The following is a 19,383-nucleotide window of genomic DNA, read 5'->3' on the forward strand; positions in this document are numbered from 1 at the left end:
CCAGGTAAAATTTAATTTATCCTGTGAGTTAAAGACAAAGGCAGTGTGCACATTGAAAGAATGAACTGTGTGTCCTGGCACTGCCCTTTACTAAATGAATCACCCTGCTGTGCCTCAGTTTCCACAGTTAAAAAATAGGCAAAATTATAATGAGAACAATATGCACACTGCAGAGTTACTGTCAGGAACAATTAAGCCATAAAGTGTTGTTCGTGAGCTAGTACTTTCTTTCTTCCAGTTTAAAAGCCAAACATTTATGGAATAATATTAATGACAACAACAGCGGTTAACTTCTACTGATGTTACTAGGAGTCAGCCAGACTGTCTTGAGAAGCATTCACCCCTTCCACAAAGATGACTCAATTTAAATCCCCAGGACCATCTCCTGAGGTACATATTATTAGCATCTTCATTTTACTGGGGAGGAAGCTGAGGCTCAGAGAAGTTAGATAATTTTCTCAGGGTTACACTGCCAGTGGGTGCACAGCAGGATTCACTCTTGGGTCTACTTGTGGAACCTGCGCTTTTACCCTGTATGTTGCTCCTCGTGACTTAATGGACAACCTAAAACACAAATTGAGTGGTACATGACCCAAGTGTAAGCTAGAGAAATTACGGTTAAATTTACATGTTGATATTTCTCTTCTATCTTACTAAAAGCAATGTAACTGGGGGAAAAAACAGACCTTATAATCCTATCATCCAAGACCAATATTTGTATCTTTTTGAAAACTCTCAGTGATTAACAGCATACATTTTTTTTTAAACAATAATAATGAGACATTCACGTAGCTCTATTACTTGCATCACTTTCAAAGCCTATTTTCCGGGAGAGGTTAAAAGGATGTGTGTCTCCGGGGAGCTACCTTTAGAGCCTGGGTATCAAGGTGGAAGCAAGAGTGATGCTGCCCCCTACTGGATGACTTTCTAGTTTCCAAAGTTTCCAGAAAATGGCCATTTCAACTAAATAAATCAGTTAAACTACCGCATAATTAGCTCAACTAATCTTTAAGGACTGCACCTACAAATTTCCCTTGAGAAAATCTCAATAAATGGCCCTCACTTGGACTTCCTGCTTAGGACATGTTGTATTGTTTTTAGTTCTTTTAAAATGCATACCAAAAAATAAAATTAAATTAAACAATTGTGTTTTTATAGTAGTTGTCTATTATTGCTTTATTGCTACTCTCATTTTAATGAGTACTTTTTTTTACTCTGACATTCTATATTTGTCTATTCCTTCTTAAGAACTCAAACTTACGCAAATCAACAGATACCAGAACAAAGAGGGGAATACCTAACATATCTATATGAGAAATTTAAAAACCACAGATCGATCTGACCCCTTGTTTTTATTCCTTTATTTCACTCCTTTGTCCTGGAGGAACTGATTTTAAGATTTTCACAATCTCCTGATCCTAATAACTTATTTTGAAAATAAGTACTGATCCTTCTCACCTTTCTTGTTTTGTATGCTTGTCTAGAGTGGTTATTCGAATTTCACCATCTCCCTGAGGTCGTCCAAAAAGCAGAACTGGTTGGTTCTAAAATATAAAATGTGCATGTCTCAGTTTTTCATAATCACATAAAAACAGAAATTAACATTAGTGAGGACATTTGCTAGGCACAACTATCTTATAACAACTTTTATCATTTTACCTTTTAACACACTTATTCTAAAAAGCTCAGGTCTGTATGATACACTTTCAAAAATAGCCTGTCCTTGGTCATCCCAGGGGGCATACTGAAGACATTAACTGATTTTACTTACAACTCTAATGGAGAAGTTAGCTACCAAAACAGAGAATTAATTGGAAAAATGCAAATCACAAGGAAGTTACAACAACTAATATTTACTGAGCATCCACTGTGTGCTAGCCACTAGGTACAGAACAAAATGACATAGACCCTGCCCTCATGAAACATACTGCTCAGTGGGGGAACAAATATTCACAGAAGAATATAATTACAAACATGTGATTGCCATGATGGAAGAGCAGAGGAAGCATGCATATCTGGGGGACCTAATCTGGTCTAGGGAGTCAAGGATGGCTTCCCTGAGCTAAGATCTTAAGAATGAAAATTTCTGACTTGATGATTAAAAATAATGAGCCATTTCCCCAGAGGCAGAAAACAAAAAGTTTTAAGTATTTATGAACACCTACTCTACAAGGTGCTAAAGGAAAAAGAATTGACTGAAAATATCACTAACATCTATGAGATTACATTCTAATAAAAAAGAAATATGTAATTAATTAACTGTACTACAAGAAAGTATAAAAATAAATGTTTCCTATCTGTATTTTTTGCAGAAACAGAAAACTCCATCCTAAAACCCATACGGAATCGCAAGGGACCCTTAATAGCTAAAACGATCATAAACAAGAACAAAGCTAGGATCTCACACTTCCTGATTTCAAAACTTATTACAAAACTATGGTAATCCAAACAGTGTAGCACTGGCATAAACACAGATTTCTAAACCAATGTAATACAACAGAACATCCAGAAATAAGCCTTCACATATATGGTCAAATGATTTTTGACAAGAGTGCCAAGACCAATTCAGTGGGGGATAGGAGACACTTTTCAACAAATGGTGCTGGGGAAACTGGATATGCACAGGCAGAAGAATGAAGTTGGGCCCTTACTTTATACTGTTTCCAAAACTTAACTCAAAATGGATCAAAGAGTTAAAAATACAAAACTTTTAGATGAAAACATAGGGGAAAAGGTTTATGACATTGGATTTAGTAATGATTTTTTAGATAGGACACCAAAAGCACAGGCAACAAAAGAAAAGATCGATGAGGTGGACTTCATCAAAATTTAAAATTTTGCACAAATAACAATATTAACAGAGTGAAAAGGCAACCCACAGAATGGTAGAAAATATTTGCAAACAAAAATGTGATAAGTATTGATATCCAATAATTCATAAAGACAGAAAGTAGAATGGTGGGTGCCAGGGGCTGGGAGGAAGGGGGAATGAAGAGCTAGTGTTTAATAGGTGGAGAGCTTCAGTCTTGCAAGATGAAAAGAGTTCTGGAGATGGATGGTGGTGACGGCTGCACAACAATATGAATGTATCTAACATCACAAAACTGTACACTTTAAAATGGCAAATTTAATGTTTTATATATATTTTACCACAATAAAAAAAAAACAGCTGTCCAGGCAATGTGCTATGGAATTACAAAGAGAAAGAATTAGGGATTCTTTCAGATTAGGGAAAGAATTTTTTTTTAAATTGGACCTTGAAGAAATTTGATAGGAAATAATGAAAAAAGATATTCCAGGCTTTGACAATATTATAATCAAAGGCAGAACTATAAATGCAACTATGTGAAGAGGTAACCAGAGGCTACTGTGATTGGAAAGGTGGCAGATGAGGTCCTGAAAAGGGGAAGTAGCTGTATGTGTGGAAAGAAAGACAGACCAAAGATGTGCCAGAGAGAGAAGCAATAAAATTGCTCTACCAAGAAAAACATCTTAAATCCATTCATTTGTCTGTTTTCTCTCCCCACAGCTTTATCTAGGCCTCCATCATCTCTCTTGAAACGACCTCAATGATTTGCTGAGTGGTCTGCCTGATGAAAGGGTTTTCATGACACTTAAATCAGGCTGTGAAACCCTCTGGTAAGAACCGTTCACTAGCTTCCTACTGCAATCACTACAAAATCCCAACTCAGTGCCTTGCCCTCCAAGGCTGTGGTGTGTAGGTCTCCTGCTCCCACTCCCCCATTTCAGAGCCCACCCTTCTTCCTTTCACTCTCAATTTCCAGCCTCTCTTGTCTTGCTGCTCCTTGAACAGCCCTGGCTCTTGCCCATTTCAGGGCATCTCATTTGCTATGGCTTCTGCCGGGAATCTTCTCTCTGCAGACCTTTATGCCACTGGCTTCTTCTATCCTTCAGGCTCAGGTGACAAATGTCTCAGAAGGACTTTTTCTGAGCACCTTATCTAAACTAGGACTCCCCTCACTATCCTCTGTTGCAGCAACCCGTTCACAGCATTCATCTCAATAGAGAGAGCATTTTTAGACTCTCTTTTTACTGTCTCCTCAACCATGAGACCATGTTGTTCATAGTTACAGCCCCGGCCCCAAGCAAAACGTCTGGCACACAGCAGTCACCCAGTAAATATACATAAAATGAATAAATTAATGGGACTCCACCATGGTTATGTATGGGGGCGAGGGAAGGAAAAGAAAAAAAAATGGACTCCAATGTTTAGAATTGGGACTGCTGCAGGGAGAGACATCACAGTGTGATTTAAGTGACAGGGACAAGCAAAGGCAGAAAGTCCCTGGACAATGATGTATCACAGGTGCCACTGAACATTCATTCCTGTGGATGCTGCCAAACAGAAGTTGGAAAAAACCTAGAACAACAGAAACTTGAAGGTAAACTTTTTTTTTTCAAAAACAACTGCTAGAACGTCCCCCAATTTATGGGTTAGGGAAACTGGATGGAATGATAATTACATACCAAATTTTCTATAGATAGCTGAAACTGTTTAATTTCACGAAGGGTCTCATTATCTCTTTTCACTTCATTCACATACTGTGCCAAGTCCTAAAGAATAAAGAGAAGGGGGGAAAAAGAAGGCAAGATAAGATTAGACAAGAGATGAGCACTGTTTGAAAGAAAACACATCATTAATTTCATTAATGGTAGAAAGTTGCCACTATAACTTTCAATGACAATAAAATGAATGCCTAACCAAAGCTGCATCTCAAAAGCAATTTAAAACTGTCTGGAGTACAGCTGGGAATACTGAAGCCTTGTCATTTACCACACCTCTGAGAAGAGTAAGGATCAAACACAGAAACAAACAAAATATGCTGCCATGCAGAACAAAAAGGAAACCAGGTCGGGAGCATGTAAATTCCAAACACTGACCTTGAGAGAATCACACTTGAACTTAGGTTAGAATAAGGGCAATCATGAAGGATTAGCCAGGAGAAAAAAGTAACTAAAAGTTAGACAACGAATCTAGCAGGGCTGTTGTTTGCATCCAGTTAGCATCTTAGTTCCTGAGAGGGTTCAGTCAGGGAAGCCAGGTCAATTTCAAAGAGTTAATAAAAGGAAGTGAAGGAGAGGAGAGAAACCAGGGAGCATGAAAATGAACTAAAGAGCACAAACAATGCTGGCCCTGTTTCTCCATGTGCCTTCACCTATTTTAAAATGTCTTTTCTCAAATTTTAGAAAACATTAGCTAATCTTTCCATACTGTAACTAGCTATTTTTATTATATGTGCTCCAGATTTTTCCTGTTTTCTGGGTTCTTTTTCTTTTTTCCCTACCCTCTTATATTTATCTGCAACAGCAGGAACAGAACTCAGACAAAAGCAGTTCCTAACTTTGCTCTAAATGAAAGCCCGACTTTTCATAGGATATATCTATAAACGATTTCTTTAAAAAATTGGAAACTTGATATGATTTTTTTTTATAATAATAAATAATGATGGGCTGTTTCCTGACAGGGTACTAAAGTCAGCTAAACACAGAGCTAACACTGAAACTGGCACAAGGACACAGAGAAGTAATTATGCACTGCTCTGGGCAGAGTCATATTGGCATTTTGTTTTGACAACAAATATTTGTGTATGTCTTAAGCTAGGGACAAATATTATTTCTTTCAAAGTCAAAGTCCAGCACAGCGTGGAAATCGGGGTTTTATAGATTCCCCAATATGTTCAAAAAGCCTGCCTTCATCTACTTCTAGTTCTTGATTTTCAGATTTACCTGAAATAGAAACCCAGACTGATCACTTGTACTGGTGCACAGCATCCAAAAAGGTAAACCTGGCTGACATCCTCACTTGAGAAAAATAAGTCACACCAGTGTTCTTAAGTCATCAGCTAAACTGCTGCTTGAACAAGCCAATAGGTTTCTACTAGTAACCATAAAAAGAATGTGAAACAAAACCATTCTATTAAATCATTCCTGGTAGTTATGGAAATTGTCATCTTTTCACAAATAATGAAAATTATTTTAATATACCTCTTGGTTTCATGTTTTTGTCCAATAATTAAATCCATGCAAGGATATTGATTTCAGTTAAAAATATCCAGCTCTCCCCTCCAAAAACAAACCGATGCAAATACTTATATCTATTAGCATATCATACATATATATTAACAGTTTATATTCTATTGTTTTTAGGCAAGAATTAGAAATACAAACAAGTTTATGATGCATTCGTCTAACCTTCATTGCATCAAGAGCCAGTTTCAAATTTGCCTTCTCCATAGGATCAGTGGTATGTTTGACCAGCTCCTATTTGGAAGATATATTTTAGTACTACTTTCATCGAATTAAAACCAACACATAAGAAAACATTTTACAAATAAACCATTTGTATCATTATTCTCACCATAATGTGATAAATCTGATTTAACTAGGCTCTGTTTTCATCAAAAATTTCAAACTGTAAGAAGACCAAATAGATATCAAAAGGACATGAGACAACGGTCAGAAAGGTTTTCCTTTCAAAGTTGAACGTGAATTCTATTCCCCACCATCACACTGACACTCTTGTCAGATGTTAAGAAAGATTCCCCTCCTTGACAACTGAACTGATACTTTTTTCTTTTTTGGCTTTGCCGCGTGGCATGTGGAATCTTAGTTCCCTGACCAGGGATCGAACCCGCACCCCCTGCATTGGAAGTGTGGAGTCTTACCCAATGGACCACCAGGGAAGTCCCTGAACTGATACTTTTCACTTGTTATCAAACTTGGCTTCTCTATGGCTTTTGATTCTGACAACACCATCTCTCCTTTGGCCTCAGGGACATCAGTCTCTTCTATTTGTTGCTGTTGTTTTTGTTAGTTCATCTTAAATGTTGCCTATTCATTTGCCTTTCATACCTTCTTCTTTCTTTGACCTTAGAAATGAGCTATTACTCCCTAGATTTTCACCTTAGTCTTCTGTTATCCTTACGTTACATACTCTGTGAATTCTATCACAACCATTGCCATAACATCGCGTATCACCTAATGTGACAGCCACCCTCAAATGAATGTGCTCAACCCAGAATTCATGCCTGAGTCCCAGACTCATATGTCCTATTAAATCGTTCTACCTGGGCTTCTCGTAAGCCCCTGAAATCCAGCATGTCCAAACTTCATGCACCTTCACCCGCACCCCTACTCTTGTTCCTGTTTATGTTTTACTGAATGACGGCACCTCCATCACTTAAGCCAAAACCTCAAAGGTGCCCCTGACTCCTCCCTCTCTCTCACTATGTTCTCTCTGTGTTAACTTTGACCCTTCCCCTTGAAACCTCCTCCACTGGCACTACCTCGGTTCAAGTCCCTGCTCTCTTTCAAATGGGTGACTGTAATAGGCTTCTGATTCATCTCCTGACTTGCAGTCTTTCCTTGCTACAGTCTAGTCCCTCGATTGATATCAGAGTTAAATCTCTAAATGTAAATCAGATCCTGTTACTTAGACTTCAGGGAGGCTCACAAAAGCTTCAGGTTGTCACACATACCTCGTAGATGCTTCATGATCTGAATTCTGCAAACCTCTCCCAACTTCTCTCTCCACTTCCTCTCAAACAATCTATGCCCTAATTCTACTGAGTTAATTGCAATTCTCAAAATACATTCTAATATCTGATCCCATTAGGCATGATGTTTTCTCTCCTAGAAAGCCCTTGCTCTCTGATCCACCTGACAAACTGTCATTCTTCCTTCAAAGCTCAACTCAAGAAACACTCCTCTGTGAAGCTTTCTATGACAGAGGCCTCTTCTCAAGCCATAATTAACTAAGTCTTTATTTGTACCACCTCTGTACCTTCTGCATACTTATCACATCGTATTGTACTTGGCAGATTACATTTCATTTTCCCCAATAAAACAGTGAACTTTATTAGTGTGAGGGGGGCTGCTTCACACTGCTGAGAGACTCACACTGTATGCAGCTCATGGGATCCATTCAAAAATCTTTGCTGAGGGGCTTCCCTGGTGGCGCAGTGGTTAAGAATCCACCTGCCAATGCAGGGGACACAGGTTTTAGCCCTGGTCCAGGAAGATCCCACATGCCGCGGAGCAACTAAGCCCGTGAGCCACAACTACTGAGCCTGCGCTCTAGAGCCCGAGTGCCACAACTACCGAAGTCAGCGCCTAGAGCCCATGCTCCCCAACAAGAGAAGCCACTGCAACGAGAAGCCTGCGCACTGCAATGAAGAGTAGCCCCCACTAGCTGCAACTAGAGAAAGCCCACGTGTAACAAGACCCAATGTAGCCCAAAATAAATTTTTAAAAAAATCTTTGCTGAATTCAGTACCAGTAGTGTTTCTAGTTGTAAACAGAACCTACAGATATCAAATCTGTTAAGTATAATAAACTTGTCAGAGTGATACTCTTTTCTTTTTTTACTTTTCCTCTATTAAATAATAACAGTATTCTCAAAGTTTCAAACCCCCCACTATAAAATATTTTAATTTTATAAATCTGTGATTTCAAATCATAAGGCATTTCAAAAATGATTTACCCACTAAAATACAGTAGTAAGTAGAAAATATTCAAATTCATACCACATTTATTTAACACATTTCTAAACAGTAGACAAATTAATTCTACTCTACACTATTTTGAAATGGAAAAACATTTCTAGAATTTTTATTTAAGTGTGGTATACCAGATAAAGCTTTTCCTATTTTAAAAAATCATCATGGAACTAAATATACTTTTGAAATTTAAAATATCAAACAACCCAAGAGAAATGAGCAGAAAAAGTTCACTGATTTTCCAAAAGGTAAGGTCATATCTTATACTTTTATAAGTCTGCTTAAAATCTTTTTTTTAAACATCTTTATTGGAGTATAATTGCTTTACAATGTTGTGTTAGTTTCTGCTGTATAACAAAGTGAATCAGCTATATGTATACATATATTCCCATATCCCCTCCCTCTTGCGACTCCCTCCCACCCTCCCTATCCCACCTGATCTCCCTGTGCAATGCAGCTGCTTCCTACAGCTATCTATTTTACATTTGGTAGTGTATATATGTCCATGCCACTCTCTCACTTCGTCCCAGCTTACCCTTCCCCCTTGCCGTGTCATCAAGTCCACTCTCTACCTCTGCGTCTTTATTCCTGTCTTGCCCCTATTTATTTTTTAGATTCCATATATATGTGTTAGCATATGGTATTTGTTTTTCTCTTTCTTACTTCACTCTGTATGACAGACTCTAGGTCCATCCACCTCACTACAAATAACTCAGTTTCATTTCTTTTTATGGCTGAGTAATGAAGAAAATAGATATTTCTTGAAAACTGTACCTTTTAAATTCTTCAATCAATATTTGACTATACTAAATTACAAGATAAATTATTATCTTCTTTTGGACATGTTTTTAGTTTCATGATGTCTCAGAAACTGACTGCCTAAGTCTTCCTTATTATTTTTTCATAAAATGCAATTTGATTAAGTTGCGTTGAGTTTAGTCTCATAAATGTTTTAACGCATTTGTAAGGAATCATCAGGGTTTGAATTTTTCTGATTTCTCAGTAGAAAATAGAAATGACTAATAATTTTGCAATTACAGTTCAAGAAATTTAATATACAAGATGTATAAAGCACAGCAAACTCAGAATTATATTTCACATACAGGTAGTTGATCTTTTAAAAATGACATTTCACAAGCATCAGCAAAGCTGATAGATTAATAATACAGTAAGACATTTCTTTGGAGCAGAACTAATGAGTCTCTTGGTACAGCTATCAAATTACATTTATAAGACTCTCCACCCTCATTAGAAGACTAACTGTGAAAACCATAAGCTTTGGGGTTATAACGAGAATCACTTCAAAATAAATGTAGTCTTATTATAATTTAGTATAGCAGAAAGTAACACAGAGTGTGACACAATTCTCTTTCGTTTATGGTTATAAGGCACAAATTCTAACACAATTAACCTGTCAAAATTCAAGTGTATTGCAACACTGAGATTCTAATAAATGATTACTGCTAACAACAGAAGTCTTGGTTGAAGGGATATTTGTATTTGTTTTGCCTTGTTTTTAAATTTTTTTGGAGCCAGTTCTGTTTGAAGAACACAAAATGTGACTTTGTGAAGATACAGAATTATCTTTGCTTAAAAGGAAGAAAAAATTTCCAGCTGTTCTGTTATTTCCCACTTAACTATCCTCATAATTGAAAACTGTAAGGGGACAGGGCTCCAAACATAAAGTTGCTGCAGCATAGTTGATGCTTCATTAATACTGTGTTGAATTAATGAATGAACAAATAAAAAAAGTTTTAAATTACATACCTGAAGGAGAAGGTGATACTTTAAAACGCGCTGCATAGGAACCACAAGCAAATCTCGAAGAGTAAATTTCCCATTATTTGCTCTTTTAGAACATTCCTAAAGAAAATTTTTTTAAATTGAACTTTTTTAGTTTTAGCAAAAGGAGTCATAATACAAACATTAAAAGATGCAAACGCCATAAGCAAATCTGCTATTATACAAAAAATATTTTGCTATTTTCCTCTTAACAATCCTTCTTTCTTAAAAATAGGAAGTATCGTCAATTAAAAACCAAAAGAAACAAACAAAACTTGTAGCATTTCAACTCTAAATAAGAATAAATATGTAGAACTATTTTACACATGAAAATTATTCTCTCTAGTGGTCCTCCAGCATCTTCCCCCCACTTACCACTTAACCTTTCACCAGTCTCCCCAAGCAGGCCTGTAGACCAGGCATCAAGAACAAGCCCCACTAATCAAACCCACTATGTTCCCTCCCCACCATCATGCCTTGGCTCATTCGGTTCTCTCCAACTGCCATGAGCTTGGACTAGTTCCAAGCAAAATTCATCATCCTCTTGAAGAACTATACTTCTAGGCTGTTAGTAATAGTCCCAATCAAAATTGTGCTGTCTCTCTGTGCCTTGTGGGTCTCTTAATTATTGTTGTATATGTATATGTATAATATCTTCCCCAATATATTGTCTTTTATACCTCTTAAGAATCTAGTATCTGCTGATTAAACATTTGTTGTAATGAATGAAATGGAATGATTGACTCCCAAAATTTGCTAAAGTATAAACCGACTACAGGATTCAAAGTTTTCAAAGCCTCAGATTTTATTTTTTTAATCTCACAATCTCCTTTCTTACAAGTTTATCAAAAAATAGCATTGACGGGTTCACTCTATTGACATTAACTATGACTTTGAGGAATGTACTTTGAATTTGCAGTGTCAAAGTCTGAATTTAAATCAAGTTTGGCAATTCTTGTCTGTGTGACCTTGAGCAAATTGCTTTTCTGATATTCATGGTATCATCCAAAAAAACCAATAAGGTGTCATAAAGATATTTTTATTTGTGAGCAACCTAAGTCCAAAATCCTCAGACAATTACATAACCAAGACCAAGGAATTTTCCAGTTCACGGAAGGGGTTGTAGTCAAGAAAATACTCTTTAGTTTCCCTTTTGCCCACACTTAGCTTTTCCAGCATATGGAAGGATATATTATATTATCATGAGCTATAGAAACAAACACCATTAGCTCCAATGACCATATTGAGTTAATGAGTGCTTGACTATAGCTTTCAAACAAGAACTGGTGACACATCCTGACATGTTAGCTCACATCTTGTCAATTGCTGGGGTTCACTGGACAGATAACTATTTCAAATGATTTCTTGCTTCCACAGATTGTAGCGAGTTCTGGATCAAGGATCTCAAATAGGAGGTCAAACTGTTAACATTATTGTAATGAATGGGTCTCATCTTCCCAGGTGCATTTTAAGTTCCTTGGAAATTGAGGTTGTATCTTACACTTCTTATGTTATGCCATTTTAACATAGTGTTAAGAACAGAAATGTTATACATTTAAAATTTACTTTGTTATGTTATGGAAGTCAGTGTAGAACTGTTGGGGAAAAAATTATTTCAAGTTCTAAGTTATAAGCTCAGGAAGAAAAGAAACTAACAGCGCTGGCATTAGCTACAATTAGGGGGCCGAGACTGAAGTGTAAAATGCTTATTAGTATTGAAAGCAAATAAAGGGTAGAAATGATTCTTCCAAACATCCAGTCAAGTTCTTAGCCTCAACTCCAATTCTAAGTGAAAAGAAAAGAAAATGTAATAGGGATGAGCCAGCTTAGAGAACAAGGTAAAGAGATTCTGTTATCCTTCACCCCATGTTATCTTGGTTCTACAGTAGGAGTGAAAAAAAGACAAAAATCATCAAGAATAAAAATAACCACAAAACAGAAGACATGAAGGAGGCAGAGAGAAACCAAGTATAAGACAGCTTTCCCTCCATCATGCTGGGACTTGCAGAAGACAGTTCCAGCAAAGACTATTTGTTGAGGGCTTATAGTAAGTATCTGGCTAAATATTTCCAAATCAGACCCATGGTTAACACAACGAGCATCACCTCACCCTGAGCCTTTCAAACTCAGTCTGAGGTTCTCTCTTTCCCTAAGACTTACAGTGACTACAGAAACTATCTCTCTTGAGTTCTAGAGTATGCTCACTGGGCAGGATTTTGACAGTGAGTCTGAAAGAAGAGAGAGTAATATGCAAATAATGCTGAGAATATAATGCAGGTTTGATTGACCACTTTCTGACTCCTCTCTTGAACCAGAATTATATCTTTATTTTAAAAAATGCTGCTTAAATGGTAGCTCTATTAGGAAGTCGTTGTGTAAGTTGTTAACTTTTATCTTACCATCGTGTTTTAATTTGAGTCAAGGTGGCTTATAGTTCTAGACTTACAAGGCTCTGCTCTCCAAAGAGGAGCAGGGGCCCTTTAGGCTAACAAGGCTGTAAGGATGTCACTTAGTGGTGACTCAAACCATCTCCAGCCATAAGATCCACATCATCAAGGGATTGTGAGAGGTAAGAAAGAAGGATCCATGATATAGAATTAGTACAGTTACTTGGTAGTCTGTTGATGTGCAAATTTTCTCACCAATAACTCCCCTTTGTGGGAATTATTTTATTAAATCAGACCAGATATGCTAAACAGTGAAGGGGTTCTGATTTGCAAATCATCTACTTCTTCTTCTCTGTTCATCACCTGACCTCACTGCTAAACCTAACAAAGAGCAGCAAGGAGGATATGAGAGCAGCAAAGAGGATATGAGAGAGCCAACCAAGCCACACACAGAAGAGTTGACTATACATCTCTACCTGAAATTTAAGAAGATCCATACATATGGATAATATATTTGAGATGACAATTCATATAACATATAAATTATCATTTTTAAAAAGTTTTCTTGAAAGTGCAAACTCTTCTTGTTGGTGGGGGGGGGCGGGAGATGTACCAGAAAAAAAAGACCTAACACAGTTTCCAGACTTATTTTCCATTGTTACCATGTGCTCTATTCATACTAACCTACTTGCCATTTCTCAAACTTTCCTGATCCTTCTAGTCAAGACATACCAATTCCTCCAGAATGCCCTACATGGACTCTCATCTATCAAGAGTCACCTCATTCTTCAGTGACCTAACTCAAATGCTCCCTCTTCAGATAAATCTTCTGCAGTCTAACTATACTGATCACTCAGTCTTACTCATGGAGCCCTGTCAAAGAGTGCTTATCACATACTACTTAATCTCATCATATGTGTGCCTGTCTTGCCTTCTTATGGGCAATATCCATGCTCTTTTTATACGTTTTCCCCTAAATATCTTTTGGCCGTGCCATGCAGCATGTGGGATCTTATTTCCCTGGCCAGGGATCGAACCCACACCCCCTACATTGGAAGCGTAGAGTCTTACCACTGGACCTCCAGGGAAGTCCCAATATCTTAAATTTTTAGTAAACAGTTTACATCTACATACATATTATCTCACATACATCTTACTCATCCTGTACCTTTTACTACCCTGGGCAAATTACTCATGATCTCTCTGAACACTGGCTTTCTTATCCATAAGATAAAAAAATTAATTGTATGTATCTCACAAAGTCATGAGGATCTAATGAGATAATACATGTAAAAAAGCCATAAATCTTCTATCTTACTACTGTTATTATTACTTCCACATTATTATTTTATAGAGCTATATATTAAAATATTTTATGAAATTACACTTAAAATTCATGGAAATTTGCCGTTGCATAGATCATGAAAAGAATATGTTGTTTTCAGTTTATTTTACTCTGTCATATACACACACAAAATAAACAGGCACCTCTAATTTCAGTTTGACATCTTCTTTTGTCTTAGAAATGTAGTCTAAACTAGAGATGGCCAACTCCACTCCACTGCAGTACTGCCCATAAATAACCAGCCTGAAAGGAAAAGAGAGAGAGGAAAAAATCTGAGGACAAAAAGGCAAGAATAACATGGAAGAGGAAATTCACCTATTTAAAACCACAGTTAGGCATAGCCAAAGCAAATCTCACTCGTCCTGCACCTCTTGCTTTCCAGGTAACCCTGGGCAGATTACTCATAATTTCTCTGAACCTCAGCTTTCTTGTTTCTTTTTAAGACACACCACACATACAGTTATAGAATGAAAGTCACTCATATTTACGGTATTAAAAATGACTATTTTTAATTTCCAAATTTGAATGGGATTGATTCCATGCATGTTTTTATAGCAGGTAGATTTTATAAACTGGCTTAATGACTGTTAATATTGTTTGAGTGCATATAATAATCAAAAACAAAATTTAAAACTTCTGTTCAAGTTTCTATTAGATATCAACTTTTACACTGTTCACGCTCACTCAGGAACAGTTTTATTTTCTACTACTGTTTCACTGTAATCACTACTTACAACTCTACTCATTAATAAACCCCCTACTCCCTCCCCCTTTTTAATTAAAAATACATTATCTGAAAAGTGGGAATGAGAGGGCTGAGCTGTGCTGGCTGGGAGATAACTCATATTGCATGGGGTCTGAGCCTGCTTCAGGAAGGGTATCTCTGGGGTAATACCGATTTTTGCAAAGAGCCCGGTTAATTTATTGTTGCTTTTAGCCCTCTACTGGGAAAAAAAAACTACTACATTAATATTTATCTAATGTTGATGTAAGCAATTAATTAGCCACTTCTTAGTACTAGGAACTATAGTGCTTGATTTTAAAAGAGAGCACTATATTTTAAGCAAAATTCCTTGGTACTTCTAATTCATGTGAATTATTCAGAAGATTTTTTTCAAATTCAGAAAGGGAAACTGACTTTGGCTGTGAATGTAATACTCCAAAATACAGAATTATAAGGTATTAAAGTTGGAAAAAGCACTACGTACCGCTAATCTACCCCTAACATCTACAGATGGAAAAAAGGAGGCTCAGAGAGTTAAAATGACTTCGTGAAGTCTACAGGACCCAAGAGTGACAGAACATGCACCTTCTGGTTTTCAATGCAAAAGTCTGAACCCTTCTTCTTTTCTTTTTCTTTTTTTTCCCCCCTGATACACATATAGAGGTCAACCACCACCCAGAAATTAACTGTCCCATGTTCTAATTACTGCCCAGAGATTATCTTAATGAACCATAGTAATAGCTACTTATGAGCAATTTTAATACTAACCCTCACTATAATTACAAACTAATAGCCACAAAATTTTAAATCCAAAAGTTACCTTTCCTTGTAGTTAATGAAAACTTGATACAAGTTCTGGTCGTTTTTATTTACAACAGAATCATGAATCTCTTGCATTAGGTTCCGATGAACTTTTACAAGTTCCTTAGAAAAGAAAACAGTGGCAAAGCAAATTAGGAATCAGAACCAAAAGTCACCTGGAGCCCAGCATCCCTATTGCTGCCAGACTTGCCATTCAAGGATATGCTGAATGCCCTCAATATATAAACCTGCTACCATCAGTAAAGAGGAGAAAAAGGAGGGGAAAGAAGAGAAAAGAGAGAAGGAGAAGGGGAGGGGAGGGAGAGAGGGGGAGAAAGGCCATGTTCATGGAAAATAGCAATTTCAGATCTGACTTGAAATGTCAGTGTCCTGTGGAAAAAGAACTCCTCTCTCTAGTTATTAAAGGGTAATTTATTCCTTGTATAAAAATATGTACAGTTCGGTTTCATCTTCTAATCACTCTAAATTTTTAAATAAAACTATCCAAGTGCTTAATGTTTTACTGACAGGATAAAGTAATGATTCGTGTCCTCGAGACATGAAAATGTAGATTTGTACTTTGGTCAATTAGTGGTGTCCTGGAGCTAAGCTAACAATAATCAGACTAAATTACTTGAAACCAGCCAACTAATGTCATAAATAAGCAGCAAATAAATTGTAGTAGGCAGTTTACTAGGGCAACTCAAAAGTCAGAATTTCACATTTTTCCTGATAAGCAAGTAATTTTTGGTCAGACAGTAAAATACATGTCACAGCCAGGAAATGAGGGGATCCGAATCAAGGTGCCAATTCTCCCAGGATCTCTTCCCGTGTACCTTGGAGCACACATTGATGCAGGGCATGCCCTTCCTTAGGAGGTGTTAAGTGAAACATGAATATGTTGGCCCTGTCACTTTTTTGAGGGGCATGGAAAAGCTATTAGAATAAGGACTGTCAAATGGGTCCTAAGTTACAGTGAGCATATTTAGGTGGTTCAAGATCCTCATCTTCCTAAAATGTGTGGTTTGTTTTATGCTAAATATTCATTTGATATTGGGATCTTTTTCTTCCTTCTATGTTACAAATCAATAAGAATGTCTTCATTTGGCCAAAATCAGGAACAAGGACAACATGCCATAGCTAAACTGGTGCAAAGCAACACTAAACATAAAGGAACCAAAATACTAGAGACTTTACAGGTGATACAAGCAAGCCGGTACATAAAAGCTTATATACTGTATATAAGAACTACAAATTAAAACCGTGGGACTACCCTGGTGGTCTAGTGGGTAAGACTCCGCATTCCAAATGCAGGGGGCCCAGGTGTGACCCCTGCTCAGGGAACTAGAGCCCGCATGCATGCTGCAATTAGAAGTCCGCATGCCGCAACAAAGGTCCCGTGTGCCGCAACGAAGAACCAGCACAGCCAAAATAAATAAATTAATTAAATAAATAAATATTAAAGGAAAAAAAAAAAACTGAGGCCAGTTCTAGAGGTCTAAGAACTTGAATCTTGCCTAGCAAGACCTTACATGGTATTGCATTTGGCTTGCCTCTATGCTTTTGGGTAAATATCCTTTTAGGACTGTCAGATAATAAAGTACCCTGAAATTTGAAATGCTATATAAATGTGAAGAAAAGCTCCTCACATTTTACCATTAAAATAGACTGTTTTATCGGGCTTCCCTGGTGGCGCAGTGGTTAAGAATCTGCCTGTCAATGCAGGGGACACAGGTTCAAGCCCTGGTCCAGGAAGATCCCACATGCCACGGAGCAACTAAGCCCATGTGCCAGAACTCCTGAGCTTCCACTCTAGAGCCTGCAAGCCACAACTACTGAGCCCATGTGCCACAAGTACTGAAGCCCGTGCGCCTAGAGCCTGTGCTCCGCAACAAGAGAAGCCACCGCAATGAGAAGCCTGGACACCGCAACAAAGAGTAGCCCCCGTTCGACGCAACTAGAGAAGGCCCACGCAGCAACAGAAACCCAACACAGCCAAAAATAAATAAATAAATAAATAAATGTATTTTAAAAATAAAAGACTGTTATATCATAAAGAAGCAGTGTACTTCAGAAATGGGAGTTTAGGCTGATGCAACCAGAAGCAGAAAACACCAAAAAGCAGAGGCCATGGAAGTGTAGGAATGGAGGGAAGTGGAGGAGACAGATGGAGCCAGGACAGTGTCTGTAAGATGGGGTTGGGGGGCTGGAAGAACAATAGAGCAGGGAGTGGGGCAGAAGGGGATTCCCACAAGAGAAAGAGACCGTATCACCAGGGATTAACTGAGACTACCTTGCTGTGAAAAGCAGTTAAGTATAATACAACCTTATCCCTATTCTTATCCTTTTGCGTTCAGCATACATTCTGACTGACTTTTGGTTGACAATATGACGTACTAGTTATTTCTAGAAAATAAGACTATAAGAACTCAGGAGGCAGAAAATTGGGTTAAAATTCTTTAAAAATACAATAGAATGTTCAAATAGGGACCCAATAAGAAAATGAGGATTTTATAGAAGTGTACCACAATTTTAGCTAGCATAATTTTACTTACAGGAATGTTGATGAATACTGAATCGAATTCAGCTGCTGTCAGAAATCTTTTTAATGGTGCCATGAAATACTACCAGGAGAGAAGAGAGGGGTAATAATTAAGCACAACTTATCCTAATCTATATAATAGTTTCTCATCAATGAGCAATAAATACTACTGAAAGTTAATCAGTATTATGAATACCAAGAAAAAAGCAGAAACTATTTTCTCTACCATAAAGATTCTATATTTGAACAGAGATATAAAGACATAACTACAATACATTTAAAATATAAAGTAAAAGATTTGGGCTATAAATCCTTCTGAAAGTAAGAAAAAAAAGAGAGAACACCAGTGGCCGAACTGGCAAAAAATGGCAACCTTCTGGAGATATATTTGAGGACTAATTCAAAACATCCCTCAAATGCTCTGTGAAGGGCTTCCCTGGCGGCGCAGTGGTTGAGAATCCGCCTGCCGATGCAGGGGACGCGGGTTCGTGCCCTGGTCCGGGAAGATCCCACATGCCGCGGAGCAACTAAGCCCGTGAGCCATGGCCGCTAGGCCTGTGCGTCCGGAGCCTGTGCTCCGCAACGGCACAACGGGAGAGGCCACGACAGTGAGAGGCCCGCGTACCGAAAAAAAAAAAAAAAAAACAAAAAAAAACCCTCAAATGCTCTGTAAGGATTCTAGATCCCTGAGATCAATAATTTGCATATATAATTTATGGATCATTCTCCTTCATTCTTTGAGAATTTTAGTTCCTGGCCTACCATATCTCTGTCCATTACTACTCCCATCTTCATTTTTGGTCGTATCAGTATCTGTGCAGATGGTCCTTCCAATAGCCTGGCCTCTCAGTTCCTTGAACTCCAGTAGTCTGTGCCCCATCGTAGCTCAGGTCCTCTTGTGGTCATAGCCCAAGACCCTGTCATTACCAACAACTGCATATGATCCATAGAATTAAGTTGAAACAAGCAAGTCTCTGACCTCTATCCTCCTACCTTTACAGCTCATTCCTCCAAGGACTTCTCCAACCCACTGGGTCTGCCAATCCCCTGACCATCTCACATCCCTCATGTCCTCACTTCCCTTCCTACCCAGTTTACATTCCACGAGCCATCATCAGAATCACTGCCCTACAAGTACCCTTACCCTCTCTTCTTTCATTCTGGAAAAATGAAAACCCTGGTTAAATCTAGCTTGCCATATATTTTGTGCCTATACCTAAGAAGTTAAACACAAGCTACACTGACAGCTAATTAAAAGTATTATCACAAAACCCAAATGAGCC

At 37.7% G+C, this 19,383-nt stretch overlaps 1 protein-coding gene across 1 annotated transcript in view; it reads right to left on the bottom strand.

Moving 5' to 3' along the window:
- The window catches only part of VAV3 (vav guanine nucleotide exchange factor 3), a 412,985-nt gene that overhangs the window by 188,155 nt on the left and 205,447 nt on the right, over positions 1-19,383 (bottom strand). The window contains exons 7-13 of the mRNA XM_067041064.1: positions 18,114-18,182; positions 15,578-15,681; positions 14,177-14,276; positions 10,287-10,382; positions 6,214-6,282; positions 4,489-4,575; positions 1,459-1,544 (exon numbers count right to left, since the gene is read on the bottom strand). Of these exons, the coding sequence (XP_066897165.1) occupies positions 1,459-1,544; positions 4,489-4,575; positions 6,214-6,282; positions 10,287-10,382; positions 14,177-14,276; positions 15,578-15,681; positions 18,114-18,182 (611 nt within the window). The remainder of the gene's footprint in view (positions 1-1,458; positions 1,545-4,488; positions 4,576-6,213; positions 6,283-10,286; positions 10,383-14,176; positions 14,277-15,577; positions 15,682-18,113; positions 18,183-19,383) is intronic.

This window comes from Kogia breviceps, chromosome 1 (genome assembly GCF_026419965.1).
Source record: "Kogia breviceps isolate mKogBre1 chromosome 1, mKogBre1 haplotype 1, whole genome shotgun sequence".
Taxonomy (NCBI): Eukaryota; Metazoa; Chordata; class Mammalia; order Artiodactyla; family Physeteridae; genus Kogia; species Kogia breviceps.